This window comes from Myotis brandtii, unplaced genomic scaffold (genome assembly GCF_000412655.1).
Source record: "Myotis brandtii unplaced genomic scaffold, ASM41265v1 scaffold324, whole genome shotgun sequence".
Lineage (NCBI taxonomy): Eukaryota > Metazoa > Chordata > Mammalia > Chiroptera > Vespertilionidae > Myotis > Myotis brandtii.
In genome coordinates, this window is record NW_005362439.1 from 3,006,207 (window position 1) to 3,022,814 (window position 16,608).

General features: G+C 40.9%; 2 protein-coding genes across 13 annotated transcripts in view; one reads left to right on the plus strand and one right to left on the minus strand.

Annotated features, from left to right (window-relative positions):
* HARBI1 (harbinger transposase derived 1) overlaps positions 1 to 2,321 on the minus strand; it is a 9,793-nt gene extending 7,472 nt beyond the window's left edge. The window contains exons 1-2 of one of the 3 annotated variants that reach the window (XM_005870785.2): positions 1,764 to 1,981; positions 429 to 1,241 (exon numbers count right to left, since the gene is read on the minus strand). In XM_005870785.2, the coding sequence (XP_005870847.1) occupies positions 429 to 1,098 (670 nt within the window). In that variant the 5' untranslated portion in view covers positions 1,099 to 1,241; positions 1,764 to 1,981. The other 2 variants (XM_014543363.1, XM_005870784.2) reach the window with 2 other exon arrangements.
* An 83-nt stretch (positions 2,322 to 2,404) lies between these two features.
* Positions 2,405 to 16,608, plus strand: part of ATG13 (autophagy related 13) — a 32,271-nt gene continuing 18,067 nt past the window's right edge. For 2 of the 10 annotated variants that reach the window (XM_005870789.2, XM_014543359.1), the window contains exons 1-7: positions 2,428 to 2,738; positions 3,097 to 3,212; positions 8,228 to 8,309; positions 9,253 to 9,333; positions 9,769 to 9,888; positions 12,682 to 12,728; positions 14,079 to 14,219. In XM_005870789.2, the coding sequence (XP_005870851.1) occupies positions 8,241 to 8,309; positions 9,253 to 9,333; positions 9,769 to 9,888; positions 12,682 to 12,728; positions 14,079 to 14,219 (458 nt within the window). In that variant the 5' untranslated portion in view covers positions 2,428 to 2,738; positions 3,097 to 3,212; positions 8,228 to 8,240. Of the gene's footprint in view, positions 2,739 to 3,096; positions 3,213 to 8,227; positions 8,310 to 9,252; positions 9,334 to 9,768; positions 9,889 to 12,681; positions 12,729 to 14,078; positions 14,220 to 16,608 lie in introns of all 10 variants that reach the window. The other 8 variants (XM_005870787.2, XM_014543361.1, XM_014543362.1 and 5 more) reach the window with 7 other exon arrangements.

Below are 16,608 nucleotides of genomic sequence, written 5' to 3' on the forward strand. Positions count from 1 at the left end.
CGGAATCGAACCTGGGACCTTTCAGTCCACAGGCCGACGCTCTATCCACTGAGCCAAACCGGTTAGGGCGAGGATATTTTCATTAATAGAGAGGGGAAGACAGACAGAGAGAGAGAGGGAGAGAGAGAGAGAGAGAAACATCCATCGATTGCCTCTGGAACTCACCTTGTATACCCTGACCAGGAAACGAACCTAGGACTTTTCCGTGTACTGGACAACGCTCCTACCGACAGAGCCATACTGGCCAGGGCTAAAAGATGATTTTTAAAAAATTAAGGCTGAAAGGGTTTTTAGACTCAAAGAGTTTTTAGCTGAGGTCTCCAAAAAAGGACAGAACAGAGACTCAAATCTATGGACTCCCATATTTCATTTACTCTGCTACATAATCCTATGGCTACAACATTAAGCATGTCCACTTGCAAACTTACCAAGCAGCCAGCTATCTTTGTGCATTCCAGCTTCAAACTGACTACTGAGAGAAGACTGCTGCAGCACAGCATAGTCCTGCAGGCTGCCTGGCCAGTTTGTTTCCACCGCCATTAGTGCCCCTCTGATGTCACACACCATCAGGCAGTTTAAAGAATGCAGACCTTTGCGGTTCACGTAGGAGAGGTCTTCAGCATTTGGTGCCTTGATTGCCACATGGATACAGTCAACCACGCCTATTACCCCTGGCATCCCAGCCAACCCATAGAATTCATCCTTCAGAGCCTGAATGGAGGCTTCGTCAGCGGGAAAGCGAATGATCTGTGAGGCTCTTTCCACAAGCGCTTCGGTGACATTGGCAACACATCGACTCATAGATGCCTGACTGATTCCTATAGCATCTCCCATCCGAGTCTGGAAGGAACCTGAAGTATAGAAGCCCAGTGCTGCCAGGATCTGTGTCTCTGGGCTAATAGCCCTGGATCTCTGAGTAGGTCTAGAAAGACTCGCTCCCAAGAGCTCCACCAAGTAATAAATGAACTGCCGAGGAAACCCATACACGGACATCAAGTAGTCATCAGTCACATCATCCAACTTAAAACGGTCCAATGTCCGGTGGCCTCGGCCATACAGTAAGAGGTCGCAATCAAGCACTGTTATAGGTATAGCCATGGTACATGTAAGTGTTGACTCTCTTTTCCACGGCTATTTTCCCCCGAATTCTTCCCAGTGAAGGCCTTGGTGCAAGAAGGTATTTAGAGAAGTGTCAACAGCTAACCATCAGTTAAATGGCTCTGGCATTTATAATCTTCTCTCTGTAAAGGTTAAAAGAAAACAAAAACCCCACACACATTAGAAACCTACCAAAGACTTTAAAGTGATTCTAACGTTACAATAACTCCTTTTCTCAAATGTCTATGTTGTTCCAGCAAAAGGTGCTATACTTGTAACTCTGGGTTTTTCTCCACTAACTTACGGCTGCATGACAGTCTCTGTTTTGGTTTCAAGGATAATGGGAGTTGTACCTTGGTGGCTTATTTTCTCCCTGGCATTTGAACTGAGAAGAGCAAAAGATTAATGAAGGTGATGGCATCATTATCCACGAGGTAAAAGAGGTCTGCTCCTAACTATACAGGCCACGAAGGAGCTGACGTTAAGGGCAAGGGATTAGTCACGGCGGGTTTCTTTACCCAAAGCTCTCTGGCTCCCCCTGAGAAGCACGGGACAGAAGAGGGTGATGGTGGTGCTCAAACCAGTCTAACAAGGGAGAAGGGGGGGGGGGGGGGGCAGAAAGAAAGAGGGGGGGGGGGGGGGGGGGGGGGAGGAAAACCACTCACGACCCGGGCTGATGGAGGTGGATCGTGTGCTCTAACAATCGCGAGGCTGAGGGGCTAGGAAGTAGAGAGGCCCCAACAAGTTAGAAGGAAGGTGCGGAAGAAGACGCCGAGAGAACTAGGGGTTGGGAGTCGACTGCGTCGCTTTGAAGAGGCGCCTTAAATACGGACTATCCCGTAAATCGGAGTGCGTCGGCCACTCAAAGTCAGCTAAAAGTCTGTCACCCACCTCTCGGAGGCTGCCAGGACACCAGCCACACTCCCCTCCCACCCCACCTGCTCCCGCCCTCCTCCGGAACCGGCAGTCGCGCACAATCCGCCACGCTGCTCAGCATAGGCACCGCCCCCTCTGCGTCAGCGTTCGCCCCACGCCGCGTCCTCGCTGGTCCCTGCCGCAGTGACTTGCGATTCGGCCCTGCACATTCCTCACGCGGCCCAAATGTTCTAGCTCTTTCAAAGTCCCCGTTCTTGACTCTTTTATTTTCTTCTGAGACTCTGGGAAATATTGGCCATAAAGGCATATAGAAAGGAAATAAACTTTTGTGGGAATTTCGAAGAGGAAAGAGATTCAATAGGGTGTTCGTGTGTAGCGAAAGTGCGGCTGAAGTTAGACAGCTGTATTTTCCTCGTAGCCCTCTTCCTCCCCCCGCGTTCACCGAAGCAGATGAAAACAAACACTAACGATGGCGGCGCCGGGAAGCGGCCGGCCGAAGGGCTTAAAGCAGGAGTGATCGCTTGAGTTGTGAGGAGAGTTAAGGCGCTCCGGTCGACGTGTGTGCGACGACTCGCTCAGTCTTGAGAGCGAATACTGGGGGTGTTCGATCCACGAGCCTCCTGAGGGGTGAACTGTCTGCGGCCCGGGCTGTCACTGCTGCTCCGGAGCGCAGAACCCTCGGCCGGGAGGCGCAGCTGGCCGGCCCCGGGCCCCTGCCTCCGTAATGAGAGCCCCGAGCCACTCTTTGTGTCGCAGCTTTGCAGGTACTAACTTTGGAGGGGATACCCCCAGATCTCTCAGCGCCCCCGGGTGGGAGGCTATGGATCTGCGGCTCGTCCGGGGCCTCCTTGGGAGGCTGAAGTTGACCAGCCACAGTTCAGTCCCCTGAGCTTTCTCTGGGAAGTCGGGTTGGTGTAGGCTACATTGGGCCTTGATTGTTCCCAGTCTTTACGAAGATCCCAGAGCTTTCGTTTCTACTTTCTCAGTTCTTGGGGTGAAGTCCTAAGGGGTTTTGGAGATAATTTTGGGTTCATAACTCCGGGGTTGGGTACCAATATGAGTTTGGTTAGGTTTTCATTCAATCAAGATTTGCTGAGTGCCAAATATGTACTCCGCGTGTAGGTGAGGGTGACTGTTGACTAGTGAAAAAAGGGACCCAAGGTTCACGACTATCTTCTTACTGGCAGTGGAACGACCTGAGGAAACCTGCGATCCATTCTCATTAAATAAATCTCTGGGTAAGTGGCTAAGCACCTTCTTGGGTTCATCACTAACGCATCTCAGTTTTCACTTTCTCAGCCAGCTCTCAGTTTTCCTGGTCAATTCAGAGTAACATTACACTTTCAGTGTTTCTTCCTCTTCTGGGCATCCTACCTCTACAAAGAGGAAAAAGAGGGAGAGATATCTGGAGAAGGAATGTGAATGAATGAATATTAAAGAAAAAAAAAGTACCTGTTTTCTTACTCTTAGTTTAAAACTCATCTCCTAAGATGGTAGAATCTTATTGAACACCTTCAATGGGAGATGTGCAATAATAAGAAACAATAGATCCTTCCCTTACACTAAGTTAACCTCCAGATTTTCATGTGTTCGTTTTATGAGTGTTCTTTTCATGTGTGGGTATTGTGGCTCCAACTACATTACAGACTTTGTTTTCAACTCCCTTTTCCACAAGGATTTATAAGAGCAGAAGTCTTACAAATGTTTGTAGAATGGAATCCAGAGTTAATATTTTTAGTACACAATGGATGATGAAAAAGTGCTGGAGCAAGTGTCACATATACTGATTTGTATAGTAAAACACATGTAAATTTATTCACTGTTCCCAAATTGTATCCCATTGCCTATAAAATTAAGAAGACGATGAAAAAAAAAAAAGAAGACGACGATGGCAACTTTTGAGATTTACATTTCATAAAATTTGTAAACCACTGGGTTTTCCATTACTGTACTTACACCTAACAATAATTATTGAATACTTGTATTTTTCCCCTCAAGAGTGGATAGTAAAATTGAAGCAAAAACTGCAGATCTTCATCTACTAAACACTCCAAATTGTAATATATATATATATATGTTTCCTAAAAGGAGTCTCAACTCTTTAGAGTAACATACAAGGCTTTGTTTATTGGGCTGCAATTTGAAACTGAATTCTACTTTTTAAAAAAATATATATTTTTTTATTGATTTTAGAGAGGAAGGGAGAGGGAGAGAGAGATAGAAACATCAATGATGAGAGAGAATCATTGATTGGCTGCCTCCTTCCTGCAAGTTCCCTACTGGGGATAGAACCTGCAACCCGAGTATATGCCCTTGGCCGGAATCGAACACAGGACCCTTCAGTCCACAGGCCGATGCTCTATCCACTGAGCCAAACCGGCTAGGGCCAAATTATAATATTTTATTTAGGGACTAAATCAGTTAGACACAGTGGGATCCTACCACATACTGGAATTGTACTGTATTGAGGTCGGGGCAATAAATCTTTTTCCTTATTGTCTTTCCTGCCCCCATCCACCCAACTGCATTAGCTTATATCTTCCATGATGACTCAGCAGGGTGTCTATAGCCTAAATGCAAAAATAGCCTAAGACATTAACTTTTGAGCTTCCAAAGTCTAAAGTGTTACTATATAAGTGATTTTTCAAGGCTATTTTTTACTATTTCGAAAAAGTAACCACTGTAGAATTTATTGCACCTTCTGGAAAAAAGTTATTTAATCTTAATGCCTAGAAGTCCCTAAAACTTTGTTTTTAAATATTTATTTTCCTTTTAAAGTCCTTTTTACTTTATCACAGAGGAGATGAATAATTACATTCATAACACTGTGGTTGGAGAGCTGCTTAGATCACAGAGAATGAAGAGTATACTTTAAAAAATTCCTCACTATTATGACCTTTTATTATTCAACTTAAAGTTTTTTGTTTTGTTTTAAATTTATTGTAGAGAGAGAGAGAGAGAAAGGAAGAGAAAGAGAGAGAGAAACATCAATTTATTGTTCTTACTTATGCATTCATTGGTTGCTTCTTGTATGTGCCCTGACCCGGGATCAAATCCACACAACCTTGGTGTTTTGGGATGATGCTCTAACCAACTGAACTACCTGGCCAGGGCCTTAATTTGTTTGATTGTTTTTGACTGAAAGAAAAGTAGAGACTCGCCATTAATAAATGGCAGTATCCATAGCCAATGAGGTTTATCCAAGGTGCGATTATTGCTAATTGAAAAGAAAAAACAAAAATGCAGGTTGGCCTGACCTGAGTGGCTCAGTAGGTTGAACGTTGTCGGGTGCACCAAAAGATTGCCGTTGCCGTACTCAATCAGAGCACATATCTGTGTTGCGGGTCCCATCCCTGGTTGGGGCAGGTATGGAAGGCAACCAACAGATGTTTCTCTGTCTCTCACTTTTTCTCCCCCTCAGTTTTAAAAATCTTTTTATTTTTTAAAAAAAGGTCACCGTTCTGCTAATATTTGAGCTTCCATATTGCCTAGTATTATTATTTATCATCATTTTTTTTATTTTATAAGAAATGAAGATTGGCCCTAGCCGGTTCAACTCAGTGGTTAGAGCATTGGCCCAAGGACAGAAGGGTCACGGGTTCGATTCTGGTCCAGGGCATGTACCTTGGTTGAGGCTCTATCCCTGGCCCTGCTTTTGGTCCAAGCGCATGCAGGAGGCAACCAATTGATGTGTCTCTCTCACATCGATGTTTCCCTCTCTCTGTCGCTCCCGCTCCCTTCCACTCTCTCTGAAAATCAGTGGTAAAAAAAATATCCTCGGGTGAGGATTAAAAAAAAAGAAACAAAGATTTGAGTGACTTGCCTATATGCCAATATATATATATATATATGACTTGGTTTTATTATTCAGATCCTCTGTATTTTTTATATCTACTTGAGTTCTCAAAGAGGTATGTTGTGTCTTCAGGTATATTTTTGTTATCAAGCTCTGCTAGCATCTCTAGGAATTTTTGCTTCGTGTATTTTATTGCTATATTGCTAATGTATAAAGGTTTATGGCCCTGGCTGGTATGGCTGGTAGGCCATCGCATGGGTTAGATTCTTTCTGTCTAGGGCATGTACCTGGGTTGCAGGTTTGATCCCTGGCCCTGTTCAGGGTACCTGTGGGAGGAAACCAATTGATGTGCCTGTTTGTCTTTCCCTCTCTCCCCTCTCCCTCCCTCTCTCCCTCTCTCTCCTCTCTCTCCTCTCTCTCCCCTGCCCTCACTCCTTTCCACTATCTTTAAAAATCAGTGGAAAAGATATCCTTGGGTAAGGATTAACAAAACAAAACGAAAAATTTATGGATGTTACATTTTTCAGAGATTATCACTACTCAGTGTCCCTTTTAATCTCATTTCATAACTTTTGACCTGGAATTCCATTATAAATACTTCTGCTTTCTTTTTGTCCTTTTTCTTTCCTCTTCCTCTTTTTTCAAACTGAGTATATCTGCTTATTTATTTACTTTTAAATTTTCTTTGTAACTCTTTTCGATATGAAGATGATTTCAGTTTTTAAACTTTGGTGTTTCTCATTTGTCTACAAAGAACTTTCTAAATGGAATAAAGGATCTTTGTATTTTAATAATAACTCTGATGCCTGAAGTGGGGAAATGACTGTTTTGTTCAGTTTGCACTTGAACTTAACTATTTTGTCTCGTTAACTGTTTCAAATTTACAATATTGAGCTATTTATTTATTAAAATATATTTTCATTGATTTCAGAGAGGAATGGAGAGGGAGAGAGAGATAGAAACATCAATGATGAGAATCATTGATTGGCTGCTTCCTGCACACACCCTGCTGGGGATTGAGCCTACAACCTGGCATGTGCCCTTGACTGGAATGGAACCTGGGACCCAGTCAGACGCTCTATCCGCTGAGCCAAGTCAGCTACAGGACAATATTGAGCTTTCTAATGCCTGAATCCAAAACATTAAAAAATTCGGTTAAAAATTAGAAAATATAGACATTATATAATCTCTTGCCAAATCATTCAGTTGTTTCTTTGAAATTATTTGCTCTTCCCTTCATTTTTTGATGTGTCACCTTAATCCGGTGTGTAAATTATCCCACATAATTTTAGTAAAGGTAGAATTACTAAAATAGCTTTCTCACTGATCAGTGATTCTCTCTCATCATTGATGTTTCTATCTCTCCCTCTCCCTTCCTCTCTGAAATCAATAAAAATATATTAAAAAAAAAAGATTTAAAAAACCCCAGCTTTCCCTCTGGCTTCCCTGTTTTTTGTTAATTGAAACCTTATTAAACTTTTTGCAGTCAGCCCTTAAATCCTTTAAAATATCTCCCATCCATACTGTTTCCAAATCATTGTAACTAAAGTGTTAGTCTTGCCCACAAATCTGAATTATTGCCAAGAACCTAATTGGTTTCCCTGCTTTTCATACTCAAAGCTATTATACAACATGTCAGCAAAGCTGTTTCTAAAGCACCATTGAGATGATACTACTACTCTGTTATTTCCTCTCCTCAAAACCTGCTAAGTACAGATCAGGCTCTAGCATTGCATTTAAGACTCTCATGGTCTGGCCCCAACCAGTCATACTACTTCCCCATCCATACACAATCCTCTGAAAAACTGGAATACTTTATCATTCTAAAGCCATTTTGATCTCTGTTGCTTTAAACCTCTTTGTGTTCTTCTCACCCTAAATGCTTTCTTCCTCATGTCAGCTCCATTTCAAACTATTCAACCTGGGGGTATTATGATGTGCTTCATGAAATCCATGAACCCCCTGCAAACGTTCCCATATATGTGCATTTTTTTCTGGAGAAAGGGCTTATCTTGCCATCAGATTCTCAAAAAAAGTCCATAAACCTCCCTAAAGTTAAACTGACTTAGTGGCCTTTTGAAGGAATGTAAATTAATTTATGTTATGCTTTAACAAAGTTTTTGTCTCAGTAAAATTTAGTTCTTAATATGCTGGTTAATAAGTCATTTTTAATACTTATGTTATATTTAAAGCTCAACGATTCAGATTCAGATAAAATGTCTTATCTTCATTCATTTTGTAGGTCTCTAGATTTAGCTCTTTGTGTAGAATTTATTTTCCTCAAAAGATATTATCATAATTTTTTTTCATTTTGGCTCTTTAGTTAGAGGGGAATTTTTTCTCCTTCCTACATGACTAGTCATACAGCTCGTAGACAATACTATCTCTGTATGCTTTGATGTAGCTATCCCTTTTAAAAGATAATAGTCAAATTTTAAAGCATTTTTTCTGTTTTAGATTCCCATAGGCAATGGAAACTGATCTCAATTCCCAGGACAGAAAGGACCTGGACAAGTTCATTAAATTTTTTGCCCTAAAGGTAATATCCATTCTCTTGATCCTAGAACTGTTGGAAATAACTTCCGTGCTTTTCCCTTTTTGGAAATATAGCATAACAGCTTGCAGCTTGCCCATTCTAATGGATACTCTGTCTGTTGTAAACTAAACTGTGAAGTTTGGGGGTGGTACTGGGGGTGTAACTAAAAAGTAGCTTCCAATTTTCCACAGTTACTTGTGCAAAAAAATTTTTTTTTGCAAGGCTGTTTGCAGAAATGTCAAACTATTATGCCAGGTTATTGGCACAGTATGTTCCCTGGATGTGTGAACAAAGACTGTGTACCAGAATGGATAGCCTTTTGGGCATCTTTCCCTAAACATCACACAACTGAAATGTCTTTCATTTATTGTTCCATTCTGGTAAATGAGGAATTAAAACTGAATTTTGAATGCTTTAGAAGTTATATTTTCCTAAATCTAAAAATTATTTCCATTTCTATCACTTCTTCCTCTCAAACATTACCATGTAAGAACAATTCACACAGTAGATGCTGGTTGTAAAATTAGTTGGAAGACGTTTGCCATATGGGCCAAAAGATAGGAATAATTGTGGAATCCGTGGTTTAAATCTACTAGGATTACATAAGTATATGGCAATGAATATTTACACCTACTGTTGGACTTGTTTCTTTATGAAAGTCAGAGCCACCATGTGCAACTTTCCTTCTGCCATGTGAGAACATTGCAGGTTCTAAGTCTCAAACTGTAAATCCTCTAATTGGTTGACACTGTGTCTTTGGGAATATTTACAGTATTCTTTTTGTATAGTGTTTTTTCTATGTGTTCTTGAACATTTTGAGTTTCTAAAGTATAGTTATAATTATTGGCATCTTTTAAAACCTGCTTTGTAAGGGTTTTAATCCTGATTGGAAAGCAAACCAATTTAAAATTTTTCATCTTAGATTTTTTTGGGTATTTTTTTTTAGACTGTTCAAGTGATTGTCCAGGCTCGACTTGGCGAGAAGATTTGTACTCGTTCATCTTCATCCCCAACGGGTTCAGATTGGGTAAAATTCCTATTCTTTGCTAAGGGGTATACACTGCAGTGTTTGTTACAAGGAATCACAGGGCAGTAATACGGGATACTGTTTATAGTATTACTAAAGCATAACATTAAAATATCTAATTCCATTTGATCCATTCACTTGGAAAGTATGTTTTTCATTGAATGTTAGTCCTAGATTTGGTTCTTGGCTTTCTGCTGTTTTAGGTGAAAAGCTTAGTCTTTAGAAAACAAAAATATCTTGTTACTAATTTTTGTCCTAGGTCATTAGCAGTTTCAAGTTGAGTTTTGGGGCTTTGATGCAGGATACCTCTTATGGGGAAAGAAAAAGTGAATGAATGCCCTTAGTCAAAGCAGTGCCTGCATTACCCAACATACAGTCTCTGCTTTATGTTTCTATAATGCTTTCTGTGAGTGAAAAGTCCTTTTTGTCTTCCAGTTCAATTTAGCAATCAAAGACATCCCAGAGGTTACACATGAAGCAAAGAAGGCACTGGCAGGGCAGCTGCCTGCCGTCGGAAGATCTATGTGTGTGGAGATCTCACTCAAGACTTCTGAGGTAAGGTTGTGGCTAGGATGGGTCTTAACGTGACACTCACGTCTCTTCACACTCTGGTTCTAACTCAGCCCTGTTCCCGCACCTTCCCTCTGTGAACTTCTCTCATCATTCTCTGAGAAGGTCATGTTTTTTGTACTTTTTCTTCCAACCACCTGGAATATAGGCTCATCACCCGCATCTTTGTATGTATCATCTATATGTGACATGTTTCTACTTATCCTCAAGACTCACATGCTCTAGAAAATCTTCCCCTCCTAGAGGGAGAGGTAACTGTTTTAGACTTCCCATGTACTTTGTTTGTATTCATTTCTAGAGTAGGACTTGCTGTATTGTGGGGTTTTTTTTTGTTTATTTGTTTATTTTGCTTACCTTATTCCATATTAGGATTGAGGCAGCTATTGTTACGTGTGTGTTTATTAATCTATTTGCACTACAAGATTGTGAGACTGCATGGTATAATGAAAAACAGATGGAGTTTGGAGCTACACAGACCCAAGTTCAGGTCTCAGCTGAGTGACTTTGGCCAAATTACTTAACCCCATCCCCACCAACACCACCTAACTAACACAACACTTCCCAGTGTTGCAGAGCTACAATATTTTTTCATTTAATCCTTATTTGTAAAGAGGCTAAAATGACACAGTAGGCAATTATTACATCTTCCTATTCATACTTTATACTTTTATTCTGGAGTTCAACAGCTATGCTACATCTTATTTATCTTTGTAGTTCTTCCAATTCTTTCTGAAATGAGGCAGGATATAAGTAAATAGTAATCTCCGTGCCTAATACAGTGCCACGGGATGGCATGTAGAAAGTTCCCAATGAATTTTGTTGAATGAATATTGTCAATACTTATTTCATGAAAACCTTAGAACCAAATAAAACAAAACTTCCTATTCTTTATTGAATTGCCAGTTTAGTATACTATAATTTATTTTTTTTTAGTGATTCATAGGGAGTCCAAAAGAAATCCCTTGAATAACTCTTTCCTCTCCGAGACATAGTGAAATCCGACTGTAAACTATTCTGATTGTCTTAGAGAAACCACACCAACTTATTTTGGGTACTTCCTGTTATCCATCCCTTTTTTGGGGGAGGAGGGTGTAGGGGAAATGATTCAAATTCATTGCATCATTTAGGAACGACACTATAATGAAAAGGATGTATATTAAGGGCACATATTTAACTTTGATCTAGAGCAAATACAGTTCTCTATTCCACAAACTAACGACGCTTACTCTCAAACATAAAAGAATGCCCTCTTCCAACGGATTAGTAAAAGGGTTAGTTGTGTTCAAAATATGTGACTATCCTTCTCACTAAGTGACACATAGGAGTGTTACCGGGTTGAGGGATTCTGGCTTTAGTCTTTTCTTTTTCTTACCTACTCAGTACTAAATCTGTTCAGAGTAACACAGAGAGAGACTGAACAGTTTGGCTATAGACATCAGATAGCTAAAAAGATTTAAGTAAAGAGATTGTTAGATATCTTTAGTTGTAGGTGTCACCTGAAAATACCCCTATAGAATTGGAGGGAAAGGCTCTCTTCATTCATTGGAAGTGTTGGCCTTACTGAAGAGCAATTTGGATATACTAGCAAAAGTCTTCAAAGCATGAATACTTTTTTATCTAACAATTCTACTTCTAGAAATTTGCCTTAAGAAATTAATTCAATGTATGTGCAAAGTTTTATTCTCAAGGCTATTTATCATAATGTTGTTTGTAGTAGTGAAAAATTAGAAACAACCTGTGTGTACAAATATGGGGGGGACTGATTGGATAAAATGATGGTCATGTTTTGGAATACTATGCAACTATCCTATATAATAAAAGCCTAATATGCAAATTGACTATATGGCGGAATGACCGGTGGAACGACCAGTCGCTATGACACTGACCACCAGGGGGCAGAGCTCAATGCAGGAGCTGCCTCCAACCCGTAGGCCCCAGGCCAGCCAAGGCGGGTGCCAGCTGGGGGCTCCCGATCGCCCTGCAGGTCACCCACAGAGGGAGGCGACCGGGGGTGGCGCCGATGAGTGGGTGGCGCCAGGCCAGCCAAGGAGGGTGCCAGTGGGGGCCCCCTGATCGCCCCACCGGTTGCCCCACAGATCAGCCTTGATCGCTGGCCAGGCTTAGGGACCTTACCCATGCACGAATTTCGTGCACTGGGCCTCTAGTTTAAAATAATGCAGAATTTTTAATTATAAGGATAATTCTATGTTATATCCTATATAATAAAAGCCTACTATGCTAAGTATCCGACTGTTTGACTCTTCAACCAGTTGCTATGATGCACACTGACCACCAGGGGGTAGACACTCTTGACCAGTAGGTTAGCTTGCTGCTGGGTCTGGCTGATCAGACTGGGCAAGATGGGCTGGACATGCTCTGGAGCCTTCCCACGGTCCCTCCCCAACCCCAATTGTGCATCGGTGGGGTCCCTCAGCCTGGCCTGCACTGTCTCACAATCTGGGACCCCTCAGGGGATGTCAGAGAGCTGGTTTCAGCCTGATTCCACAGGCCAGGCCGAGGAACCCCACCGGTGCACGAATCCGTGCACTGGGCCTCTAGTTTATTAATAAAAAAACTAGGTGATAAAAATAATATATATGGTCTGATCTCACTCTTAGAAAAGTGACTGGATTATAAATTATCTTTTTTTCCTTTTTTGCTTAGTTATGCTTTTCTAATATGTTTTATAGTGACTATATAGTGCTTTGTAATAAGAAAAAGAAGATAACTTTTAAAAACAAAAAAAATTGAAATATCTTTCATTTGTCCCATCTATAGGGAGATTCCATGGAACTAGAAATTTGGTGTCTTGAAATGAATGAAAAGTAAGTTCTCTATCTTCGGTTCCTTGGTTGTGGTAGCTGAGGATAAAGCAGATGACATCATGTGAAAAACAGGGGTTTGTTATCAGTCATGGAGGGTGTTTTGCTCACTTAACAAAACCAGTAGAGCTTCGCTACAATGCTCATGCTTGGCTTCCAGCCCTAGCACAGAGATGACCTTCAGAGGGAGCATTAGTCCAGAGAGAATTCAGACATCACAGGGAAAGGAGTGGAGAGAAAGCTGAAAGGGTTTGTTGTTTTCCCAGGGTACAGATAGTTCTCTGATTAAATCCCTAGGGAGCTCTTGTAACATGACTACTCTATTTTGTCTGTTTTCTGTGTGGCAGACGTCCAATGAGATTTCCCCTCCCTACTTATACAGTGTTGGTCATAGATTGGGAATGCATGTTATTCCCCTTCTGTATTTTCTTCTTTCAAGGCAGATTAGCTTACCTCCTGCCTGAAGTTTCACTTTTCAAGAAGGTTATACATATAGAAAAATAGAGGAAATAGCAACACATCAAGAGAAAAATTTTTGTAATAAAAATATGTAGTATGGTATTTTTTTGGTAAAAATAGAAAGCCTGTGCCAGGTTATAGTCCAAAATTTTAGTACCAAACAGATGTGTAGAGGTAAACAGCTCATAAGATGGTACATTGAAATTGTGATTGCACCTTCATTAATATAACTGCAACATTGAATTACTGTCTTTATTTTATTTTTTAATATATTTTTATTGACTTTAGAGAAGGAGAGAGAGATAGAAACATCAGTGATGAGAGATAATCATTGATCAGCTGCCTATTGCACACCCCCTACTGGGGATCGAGCCCACAGCCTGGGCATGTGCCCTGAGTGGGAATCCAACTGTGACCTCCTGGTTCGATGCTCAACCATTAAACCACACTGGCTGGGTTACTGTTTTTAATTGTGTTGCTTTATTTTTTAGAAAGATAACTGCTTCAACGCTAAAAAAAATATATTGGGTGCCTATTGGTGCCTGTCTGCCTGTGTCCAGTATATGAGAAAGTGAAACTTTGGTTTATTGACTTATTTCAACAATGTGTTGGTAAACTGACAAATTACACCTTTACTTCAGAGCATCTGTTAATAATTAATTTTACACATTTCTAGTGCTTAATTTTCAGTCATCTCTGTTGGCTGTCATACTCTGAATGGTGTATTTGGACTGCAAAGCACTTTATATTCTGTCAGAAGTTATGAATAATGCTAACAAGTTAAGCTTGGTCAATAGATGGAACATAACTAATATCTCTATAGCCATTGCATTTCTGTTCTTTGTTTTATGTAGTTGAATAGGAGAATGCTGATAGTGTCTGTGTGCTCCACAGGTGTGATAAAGAAATAAAAGTTTCCTACACTGTGTACAACAGACTGTCGTTGCTGCTGAAGTCTCTCCTGGCTATAACGAGGGTGACACCAGCTTATAGACTCTCCAGGAAACAAGGACATGAATATGTCATATTATACAGGTAAACAGCTCACCTTCTTAACTCACTTGTCTGCCTCATCACTTTGCACATTGTCTGACGGCATTCAGGTATTATTTATATTCTGTGATAAATTTTTGAATAGATGGTTGGTTGGATAGTTGATGCTATAGCTTTACTATGATTGTCTATCCATTTTTTCTTACGAACTCAGCTACCAAGTTCTTTGTCCTTTTGTTTGTCCACAGTCATGATTCCTATGTATTGGATTTTGAGGTTCTACTTACAGGACTTCAGAGCAGGGAAAGGAGCTTAAGACTTTAAAAAATAGACTATCCTGCCCTGGCTGATGTGGCTCAGTTGGTTGAGCATTGCACCGAGAGGACGCCAGTTTGATTCCAGGTCAGGGCACATGCCCAGAAGAGGGTGTGTGCAGGAGGCAGTCGATTGATGTTTCTCTCTCATTGATGTTGTTCTCCTCTTCCTTCCTCTCTCTAAAATCAATAACAACATTTTAAGAAAACAACACACATAAAAACAGACTATCCTGAGCAGATTGTAGCCTTCTATATTCCAGAATTAAAATAAAACTTTTTTTCTAACAAACTGCTAATTCAATTTGTTTTTTTATTTTAATTTTTTTACAATATAATTTTATTGATTTCAGAGAGAAAGGGAGAGGGAAAGATATAGAAACATCAATGATGAGAGTGAATCATTGATTGGCTGCCTCCTTCACGCCCCCTACTGGGGATCAAGCCTGTAACCTGAGCATGTGCCCTTGACTGGAATCGAACTTGTGACCCTTGAGTCCATAGGCTGATTCTCTGTCCACTAAGCCAAACCAGCTAGGGCCAGTTTGTTTTTTAAACAGGTTTTTTTTTTAATATACTTTATTGATTGATTTTTTACAGAGAAGAAGGGATAGGGATAGAGAGTTAGAAACATCGATGAGAGAGAAACATCGATCAGCTGCCTCCTGCACACTCCCCACTGGGTATGTGCCCGCAACCAAGGTACATGCCCTTGACTGGAATCAAACCTGGGACCCTTGAGTCTGCAGGCCGACGCTCTATCCACTGAGCCAAACCCGTTAGGGCCAGTTTGTTTTTTAATTAGTTGTGTGGATATAGAGAACTAGTCAACAATTCTTTGAGTATTGTCCTTGGAATATTTTACCTCAACAAATATTTATTGAGTGGTTTTTTTAAAAAATATATTTTTATTGATTTCAGAGAGGAAGGAAGAGGGAAAGAGAGATAGAAACATCCATGATGAGAGAGAATCATGGATTGGCTGCCTCCTGCAAGTCCCCCACTGGGGATCGAGCCCACAACCGGGGCATGTGCTCTTGACCAGAATCGAACCTGGGACCTTTCAGTTTGCAGGCCGATGCTCTATCCACTAAGCCAAACCGGCTAGGGCTGGATGCTTTTTTAATGTAAGCATTGTCCTAGGTCCGAGGTAGAACTATACAGAGGCCCTGCCCTATGTGTGTTTCTAATCTAATGGGGAAAACAGTTTAGTACATTATGAGTACATGCATAATTTAATAAAAAGCAGGATTTGAAAACTGCATAGCAGTCTCAGGAAAAAAGTACTAGGAGAACATAGAGAGGGAACATTGTTCTGGCTGGGAGATATAAGACAGGCTTCATGGAGGAAGTGGCTTTCAAGCTAGACCTTGAGGCAGAGAGAATTTCAGCAGATAGAAAGGAGAGAGGTAATTGTTCCAGGTGGGGACTACAACAGATGCAAGGCATAGAAATGGGGGCGAGGTATGAACTGTATCACGTTGTCTGATGGACCAAAGTGGCGGTGTAGAGTTTATGTAGGAAAGTGTGAGAGCACAGCATGGAAAACCAGGAGTCCCAAATCATCCAAGACCTTTTTTAATATTAGTGACCAACCATTGGTTTTTAGCCTTTGGCTTACATGTATAGAGCTGGTTTTGAAAAGAATTCGGATAGCAGGATGGAAAGACTTAACTAGGTAGGTCTGTTGCAACAATATAGTACCTGAGAATAGTTATTAAGTCATTTCTTTAACTTTTTTAGCAATAATCTAGCACCCTCCCCATGTTTATTTTTCCAGGTAGGAGAGAGAGGGAAGAAGAAGCTTATATATCAGCTGCCACTTAATTGTTCTTTTTGTCTCTCTTTTGTCATTGTTAATCCTTACTTGAGGATATTTTTTTCATTGATTTTTTTTAGAGAGAGTGGAAGGGAGGGAGGGGGGCAAAGAGAGGGACAGATAGAATATGAATCATCAATGTAACAGACACACATTGATTGTTTCCCACCTGCATTGTGACTGGGGTTCGAACCTGCAACCCAGGTACGTGACCTTGACTAGGAATCAAACCCACACCCTTGGTGCGTGGGCCGATGTGTACCATGCCAGCCAAGGCTACTTTTCTCATTTTTAACCA